Here is a 9408-nt window from a genome sequence, read left to right on the forward strand (position 1 = left end):
TGTAAGAAAAGCATTGAGACCATCCGGTACTCGGTGTGGGCAGAGGACGATTACCTCGAGTGCCCCATCCCACAGCCCGCAGAGCACTCTGAGGACAACCAGGAGGATGAGGAGGGCTCTGCACAGCCGCAGCTCGTGGCTCCTGAGCAGGGCTTCCGACCTGAGCTCTGGGCAGATTTCTTCCGTGGAAATCCAGGAGACCTCGAACCACTGCTCCAGTGGCTCCAGCAGGAGCTGGAGAGGATCACTGGTGACGAGTGGTGGGAGGTGCTTTCAGCACGGAGCGCTGTCATGCACCTCCTGTGCACATATGGGCTCGACGAGGATGCCCTAATCCTGTCGCTGGAGGCACATCTGGCAGACGACACGGAGGAGTTTGTGACAGGGCTCATCACCACCGTTACGGCCCTGTACGGCCCAGAGCTCCGGCGGCAGCAGGACAGCCAGGCTGCTCGTGAAGCAGGAGGGCAGGACAGCCCCGCGGCCACCCCCAGCCCTGCCACCTCCCAGCAGGAGCCTCCTGCCTCCGGGCCGGGCCGCTCCGCCAGCCCTGCAGGCTCTGGCGCTGAGCAGCTCCCCGGCGTCCCTCATGGGGGGCCCGAGCCTCAGTCCCCTGCCCCCGTGTCCCCGGAGGAGCCGCAGGAGGAGCCGGGGCAGGCGGAGGCAGCGGGCCCCTCCACCCAGGGCACGGATCGCTCGCCTGGGGGGCCCCGGCGCCCCCCGAAGAGGAGGGCCAGCAGCTGGCACCCGGACTTGCCCCCGTCCCCCAAGAGGCGGCGCTAGGCCGGCACCCACTGCGGTGCTGAGCACGGCTCTGGGGCTGGGAGGCCAACTGCGATCTGCTGTTTTCGAGACAATAAAACAAAACAAAAAAAATTCTTATTCCTGTCCTTGATACCATAAATTTGACAGAAGAGTATTTAAATAGAAAAAATGCAAACGCGCATTAGAAAAAAAATAATACAGGCTCTTCTAAAAGATCCCTCTGGGAGTAATCACATAAGGTGCTTTTTGTCTCAGAACTATTTCATGTTTTCTGCAAAACTGAGCAAGAAGTCAAGAGAGGCTGTTTAAGCACACCCTGTGTATTTATTCAGTGGTGAACTGCCCCCTCCTACAGGCTGACTACTGGGGGAGCCGGGAGGAGCAGTGCTCCCGATTCCTTAGTCCCCACAAACCAGTGACTCTCAGAAGTTTGATGTGTTTTCAATTCCAGATTTCATGATGCCCAGGAAGTGGATGTTTCTTGTCGCTTTTTCCACTTCTCCCCTTCAAATGCATGAAATCGGGGGGGTTCTGCTTCATTTAAGTCTCTCTTTTAACAACCTGCACAGATGTCTTTCCAATGCAAACGGAGGGGAGAAGATACTGAAATTGCCAATTATAGAACATTTAAGCAACCCTATACACAGGCAGAGTCACGTAAACAGCATAATCTTTCCCCTGGAAAATTCCAGTTGCATCTTAATTAAGGCCGACAACGCCGGAAGGTAAACTAGTGTTATAGCAAAGTAATGTAGCGTCCTGCCCTGTGTTCCGGCCCAAGTTGTCAGTTAGGATAAATACCAAGAGCATTAAGGCCACTGTACTTCACAATCAGAATGAGCTTTACGGCGGTTTTCAAAGGATGTAAAACTCACTGAATGGTGACCAAATATAAACGAAGATTAATTCTAGCGAAACCTTCACAATTACAGGCCGTGGGGACAATAAATATGTGATCAGTGGTGCAAGAAGGTTAATGAAAGGAATGACTGCTGGAAAGAAAAAGACTTCTGAAAACGTGTGCTGTCACATCAGAGATGGATTAGATACAGAAAACCAATACAAAACCAGAGAAAAGTGTCACTGCTAGAAATTAATCAAGCAACGTGTGCTGATTTTTCTAATGCGGTGGGTAAAGCTGACTTTGAGACTCCAGACATGCTGAAGAGTGGCCTTTCCAACCTACTAAACCCACAGCAGGTTGCTCCGCAAGTCTAACAGCTTCAGAGCAACCCGCTGCTATAAACAGCAGCTCAACCCCACCAAGCAGTGCTGTCTTGTGGCCCCAGGAACAGCAGGTTGGTAAGGAAGGTGCCCATCTCTCCTGCACACCCTACACGCAGCCAGTTCCAAGTAAGAAAGGTCGGAGCAGGCACTGGCTGCACCTCTGCCTGTGCCACGGAAAGCAAAAGCTGCAAGGGAGAGCGTGGAAGGGGTGTGAGTTCACCAGCCAGCAAGGAGCTGGCAGAGTTTTGTCCCTTTTTCATGAAAGAGAACTATTAAACTTTAAGCCTTGCAACATGAGAAAATAAGCGCTGTCTCTGATGTTATCTTCTGCTGGAAACTACTGGTTTCCCTGACCATTTCTAATGGAGCATGAAATTATCATGGGACTTTGATACTTTCCTCCTGTCGGCCTCAGTACCCCATGGCAGGGCAGCCCTAGGCCCAGCCCTGGCCTTCTGCCACAGCACGGATGGGCTCCTCTCACTCCAGGCCAGTTTTCAGGCAGCCACACTCACCCACGGACCGGTCAGAGCAGGCACCAGCTTCCTGGCATCACCAGTCCCAGCACGGCGGTGCCTCGCTGCTATTTTAGGGGCTCTGGTTGACTCAGCGTCGGATGTCAAAGCTACAGCTGACGTAGCAGCCGGCTTGGCACCGCGCTGCAGAGAAAGTCAAGGCCACGGAACAAGGAGCAGATGAGATGGAAGCCTACAGTTCCACCCCCCGGAGCGGGTGCTGCCAGCTACGCAAAGCTGACAAACCGTGACGTGAAACGTGTGCTCTGCTGTGCCGAGCACCGTGAGCAAGGACCGGCACCAGCAGAAAGCCCTGCACCGCGTCACTGACCCTGCACCAGCACACTTTTCTACAGCAACACCCAGGAGAAACAAAAAAACAGATCAGTGAAACTGAGCAACTCCTATGCCTGCTCTGAAGTGCAAACAGGCTAGAAGAGAGCTCTTCCTTGCAGTGTAACAGTCAGACATGACACTCGCCTTGGCACCCCAATTTTTACCCTAGAGCAGCATCACAGTGTCTCTGCTTTTTTCAAAAGCACGGGGCTGAAAAGCAACAAAGGGCATGGGCCCAAAGAGCTGTGTTTCAGGCACAATTCCCTAAGAAGCACATAGACTTTTTAAAAAGTAATGCTTAAAAACGGCCTTGCCATTTACAGGCTACGCTCAAGTAATTTAACTGATGATGGAAATACAGCAAGTGCTGCAAATGCAGACTGCAGCTCTGCCTCCGTCCTGCACCGCTCTGAAGGACAGAAGATTTCCTGAATTCACCAAGGAAAACTTAGGGAGATAAGCGCAGCTCTCTGCGCTGGAATGTCACCCAAACAGCAGCACACACAGCAGCAGCCACATACATGGTGTCAGGACAACGGCAAGCCAAGCTTTTTTTTGTTTTGTTTTAATAGAAGGGCATTTATTTATTTTTTTTTTTTGCATGAATGTTAGCTCGGGGCTAGTAGAGATCCAAGCACATGAAGCAGTGAGTCAGGATGCTCCTGAAGCTGTCCCTGACACACACCACTTCAGTTCTGACGTACCAGAGCCCTAACACTGTGCCAAGGTAGCAGACCTAGCACCCGGCAGCTCACAGAGGAAGAAGGAAACGACAGCTGCCTTTGGCTGCCACTAACCCAGCTGCCAGCTAAGGAACCAGGATTATTAACTGCTGCCACTTTTCTCCTCTCCTTCCATCAGCAACTAATTCAGCTGGCAAATCAAACATGCGTCAGAGAAAGAAGGAGCCTCAAAGCAAAATCAGCTTGTGCCAATGAGGAGGCAGGGACACAGCCAAGGCAGCAGAGCCCTCAGCCCAGTGAGCACAGAGCTGCAGGCTGACCCCAGGGTACACCTTCTCTTGACCAGTGGGGATGGCACAGAAAACACAGGACAAAAAGAGGCACAAAAAGAGTTTACAGGCCTGCAACCTGCCTTAAAAGATGCCTTATGGCCAGCTCTTTGTACCTAAACACATGTCAAGTCTGTGCCTAACACAGCGTGTGTGCAATGCACACAGCACATGCAAGGCTCCCACCTACACCGAGCTGCAGGATGCTAATGCTTACCCTGGGCAAGAGGCCCGAATCTCACTCTTCAAGGGCAAGCTCTCCCTTTCTTCCTAATCAGACAGAGATGACTAGGGATGCATTATTTCTAAGAACACATTGAAGATGACAGCTATGGGCCATAATTATTTTTTCCCAGCTGTGAAGAAGCTCACACAAGGTATGAAAATAACTCAGACTGCCTCTCCAACTCAAAGATAAGTTCTTTGATATTCAGAAGTTTAAGCCCCATCTTGATAGCTTTCCTTCCAACAATTCACCATAGCCCACAGCTGGTGGCACCCCTCAGCCCAGTTCTGTGATGGGCTCTGCCAGATCATGGGCAGCTATCATCTCCTCCAAGCAACTCTCCATTCCCTTCTTCCCCCAGCTCTGGAAAAGATTAATGACATTGTCATTAAAAAAAAAAAAAGCGCGTGATTTCTAAGCAAATGAAAGTGCACTTGGACACAGGTAGAGGGGAATTAATTCCGTGGACGCAATTACCATCTTCAGACATCCCCAAAGCACACGTCACACCCCCACGAAGGCAGCAGCATCATACCTGACCGCATCTGGCTCTGGGCCCTCGTTCTTGTAAGACGCCTGAAGTTGCTTCTGCCGTGTGAGAAGGTCATCCACCAGGTTCTGCCTCCTGTCTCCCTCCAGCTGGGTGCTAATCGACTTGGTTAAGGACCACACCTCAAAACAGAGAAAATCTTAAACCTGAGTATCAAATAAAACTTGCTGTATGTTCTTAAAATAAATCAGATCTCCTGATGAGGAAAAGAACAACAGCAACTGCTTTAACTCAAGAAAAGGCTGTAATACCCAACAGAAGGATAGGCCACGTCCCTCAATGACACCCACTTTCATTTAAAACACTTCTCCAATGTTAATTTCAAAGACAGAGATTCATAAAGTGACTGCAGTGATCTTCTGGTCGTCATCTCAATGTAATTAGTACAACCGAGAGGCTTTTTACTGCCAAGTTAGCACAGTGTATGGGAACTGCTGAGTCACGGCCTGAACCACTGATTGAGCACCTGGAGGAAAGACCCAGTCAGCCCTGGGAGCACAGGTGAAGGCAATTAGGTGAGGCTCTTAGGCCTCATTTAAGGCCTGACTGCCACTGAGAAAGGATCTCTTTCTGGAGATCCCTCCTTGGTGGGAGCCTTTCCCTGCAAACCCTAAATCTTCTGATCTGGGTGAGTGCTCTCTTTCCCTTCCCCTGTCACACCTTACTATCGTGCTGGTCCCTCCCCCTCTTTGTAACACTTTTTCCATCACGTTGGTCCTTCTGATTGCTACAGCATAGGCATTATGAATTCTACCTCCAGCATCATTCCCCTGGCAGTTACTACTCAGAAGTGCTGCACAGCAGACAGGCTCTAAGGCTGACAGCTCACAGCAGTGTGCTGGGGCAGGCTCAGGGAAGGGTGAGCCCCACTGTGACAGAACCTGGGCAGGCTCCAACAGAACCGAGCTCTGAGATCAATGGGGCACAGCACAGCTTACTTGCCAGGAACTGAGGCTTACACACAACCCAGGTGAGCAGCTCTCCACCAAGTCATCAGCAAAGCAGCAACAGTTTTCTTCAAGCAGCTGATTCCATTTGCAGTTCATGGGACAGAAGGAAAACAATTTGTTCAGTGTCTGAAACAGAAGATGCCCAAAGCTCTGCAGTTTGACACGTGACATACTTGCTTATTGTTTATCTCAGAGACATTCCAAAGGACTGCTAACTGTCTTCCAAGTACTGCTGCAGAGATGATACAATAGCTGTACTGATTTCTGCCACCGCAGTAGTTTTCATTTGCTCTGAAGCACTCCCTTGACATTAAAGTTTCACCCAGGGCCATCAGCCCAGCATTCAGAGGCCTCACGCTCTGAAAGGATTTCTTCTACAGTAAGCCTGAAATTAAACATCCATTCACTTAATCGCTAGACACATCTCTGGGGGGATGGATGTGCTTCCAAGTCCCTACACCTCACCACATAACAAGAACAAATCCAAGCCAGGCCACAGGGCAGTGCTCCTATTACAGCCTGGGTTTTATAAGATGTACTTTAAGGCATATCAACAATGTTCTGCAGATGCTTTGCTCCTTCTGCCAATGCAAGTCAGGACACCTCCCTGCCCATAGCCTGAACACAGCTTCATCCCTCAAGGATGAAAGTCCCACAGCCAGCACCAAAGCCAAGAGAAAATGACGGAGGAGTGGGTTTTCTGCTAGGTGAGTGAACGTGGCTCACAAGCGAGCCGTGCCATCAGCAGCTGCCTGACACCTCAGAGCAACAAAGCCAGTCTGGTGCCCACTACACCAGAGGTGCCCAGGCTCCCAATTCTTCCATAATACAGCTGCAATAAAAGTATTACCCATCATCACTGACAAAATTCTAGTGAAAAAAACCTTCCCAAAATTGAACAAGGAAAAAGAGCTTCCTTGCAATTACAGCATGTTTTTGCACCCTCTCCTACAACATGGCAAGAGCGATGAGATGGTGTTCGTGCAGATACATCTGGTGCGTTGACACAGCCCGGAGCAGGGAGTCCTTCAGCTGATCAATCTTCTCTTTGAGATTCTGCAGTGACGATCTGATAATCACATTGAGCTGCGGGGAAAGAAAGAGATTCTTTGTCTGAATTGTATTTGCATAACATTAATTGCTATTGCATGCAGGTAACAATGCATTTAGCTTCAGCTATACTGGTGGGAAAAACATTCTCAACCAGCCCGCCTCAGAGCCCCCAGGGAACAATGCAGTTAATCGTTCTGGACTGCTTATAACACGAGATAAATAGCACTAGTTTCACAAACACTGTTCTAATGCATCGATGCTGTTTAATACGGAGAGCTTTCTTTCAAGTCTTTGTAAACAGATTCCTTTATATGGGCAAGCTATTTCAGCACATTTTAATATTCTCCAGCTCATTTTCCAGTCCTTTCCTCTGATCTCTAACACAAATACAGGCGCCAGCTCCTGCTGCCACTGGGTCTCTTTCCCAGCTCCCACAAGGGAGGGAGGCCGACTACAGGTTCAGACATTCCCACCACTGAGCTCTTCCAGACTTTGAAGATCCCACAGACGTTCAGTTTCCCCCAGTGCCACCTCTCAGCACCATCTATGACACCTGCCCCATCTCTCTGCCCAAGGCTCGGCTGCATCTGCTCTCACTAGAAGTGCAGTTAAGCTGTTTGCATTTTTCCCTGCTCCAAGCAAGCTGAGGTTTGCGGGAACTCTCCTCCTCTTTCCTCCACTCCTTCCCAAATTAAACCGGCATTGTCCTTGGTGTTTTCCTTCCTTAAATGCTATTTCTTTTAATTCTAGTCACCTAGAATATGCTAGGAAAGAGCAATGTAACTGCAATTAGCCACGTGGGTCACCCTTATTAAGACGAGACAACAGTTCTGCGGTGGGTTACAACAGTCAGCGATCCCAGCCGCACTGTGCAGTGCTGTGGGGGCAGAGGAGGGGAGCTGCCTTGACTCTCGTTGTCGAAAGCACAGAGGCAGCAGCCAGCCAGCACGTCCCAGTGAGCAGGCTTGCCCACAGAGACAGGCATCAGCAGAGCAACGGAGCAGCTCGAGGAAAAGCACTGGACTCCATCAGAACGCTCAGTGCCTTGGGCTCCCTGGGACTCGCTCTCCAACACCTCCAAACACAGGGATGGAAAGCACAGCCACAGTGGGGCAGTTTGAGAGCGCGCAGCCAGAGAGCTGCGAAACTCACACTCAAACACAGCCAGACACTAACACTGCATTCCCAAAGCCTCAACGGGGCTTTCAGGAAATTCAGTGTGCAGCGTAGCCTCTAGCTCTGCAGTACGGTAACGAAACGTCTTTTCGTTGCACATCTCCATTTCCTGCACTCATACCCTGTTGGAGAACGCTGCACTTAACCAGAACAGCAAAGTAACACAGGTATACGCGTCCAAGAATGTTACCCAGCACACAGACTGCTGCTACTCTGGCCACAAGTGATTCCACTTCCATTAAAGGAAAAAAAAAAAGAAAAATAAAGGAAGTTTTAAGATCAGCTCAATAGAGCAGAGCTCACAGATTCTAAGCACTGCCTTGAAATCATTCCCTATAGGTTTCTCTTCCCCCCCTTCAAATTTTATGCTTGACGCTTACTTAGCAATTAGCCACAGAGTTTTTTTTTAGTCTTGCTAATGGCAAAACAGCATGAAAATAAGAGTTTGGTCACGTTCTCCCTACCAGGCAAATACTGTACGCAGAGTTCTACGCTGTTAAAGCACTCAGGTGCCACGGAATGCAGCACTGCTCAGCTGTGGATTTCTCAACGTGCATTTCTGTTGTGAAAACAACTCCTCATTGTGGGACACTTGTTTGCAGTTGAATCAAACACTGCCAAATATTCACCTTTAACTGCTAATGGATTAAGTGAAACCGCACTCAGAAAACACCAGGCATGGAAGAAATGACGCTGTGAAGAAATCAGCGAACTGCGTAATGTTTCCACAACACGTAACCCGGAGGAGCTGCAGTTCCAGAAGGGCTTCAAGCAGCACCAAAACAACTTGCGTGTGCTATTTTTTCCTGGAACATCACAGACCACAACCGAAGAACTTTGTCCCCTATAAACACAGCACAATGAAGCGGCACTCTGCTGCCAGCGTCCTACTGCTCCAATAGAGCAGTTCAAACACATGGCGCCTTCCTTCTGAAAGCAGAGATCAATCGCCACCGTCAGGCACTGCTCCCTTCCAGTCCTGCAGCTGGAGAAAACACTCCTCTCCGATCACTCCCCAAACTTCAATTTATGCCAAACTCGAGTCCCTCAACAGAAGCACCGATCGTTGCGCAAAGCCCACACAGCGTTCCTCAACACAGCTTCAAAGAAAACACTTCAAAAACGCGACTTCATTACAACAGCTGGCAGCAAAGAGGCTGGCGGGGGGGATGCGGCGATCTCGCATCCCATTACAGCTCCGCCATAAAGAAGGGCCCCCAGGGCGAGCCGGGCCCCGCGCCGTACCTTGGCCGAGCTCTCCCCGTTGCGCCGGTGCCGGCTGCGCTCCTGGAGCCGCTCGGCCACCTCCTGGGCCAGCTGGCAGGCGGCGTCGTACTGCGAGAGCCTGCGGGACGGGAGGGGGCACGGCGTCAGCGCGGCGGGGCTCGGCCCGGGGCAGCCCGAAACCGCACCGAACAGGACTCGGAGCCGAAACCCGAGCCCCCCCACGACCCGGCCCCAGCTCCACCCCCGCCCCGGCCGGCCCTCACCAGGGGTCCGGAGCCATCGCCGCCGCCCGGAAGTGCCGGCTACCGCCCGGAAGTGCCCGCTACCCCTCCGCGTCACGTGACGACGGCTCGCGTCGAGGTTCAATCCCC

The 9408-nt window shown here is 51.0% G+C and overlaps 1 protein-coding gene across 2 annotated transcripts in view; it reads right to left on the minus strand.

The window, feature by feature from the left end:
* STX8 (syntaxin 8) overlaps nucleotides 1-9408 on the minus strand; it is a 77641-nt gene extending 68233 nt beyond the window's left edge. Inside the window, exons 1-4 of one of the 2 annotated variants that reach the window (XM_021414427.1) lie at nucleotides 9301-9408; nucleotides 9056-9155; nucleotides 6573-6667; nucleotides 4617-4727 (exon numbers count right to left, since the gene is read on the minus strand). In XM_021414427.1, the coding sequence (XP_021270102.1) occupies nucleotides 4617-4727; nucleotides 6573-6667; nucleotides 9056-9155; nucleotides 9301-9317 (323 nt within the window). In that variant the 5' untranslated portion in view covers nucleotides 9318-9408. The other variant, XM_021414428.1, reaches the window with a different exon arrangement.

Source organism: Numida meleagris, chromosome 17 (assembly GCF_002078875.1).
Source record: "Numida meleagris isolate 19003 breed g44 Domestic line chromosome 17, NumMel1.0, whole genome shotgun sequence".
NCBI classification, from domain to species: domain Eukaryota; kingdom Metazoa; phylum Chordata; class Aves; order Galliformes; family Numididae; genus Numida; species Numida meleagris.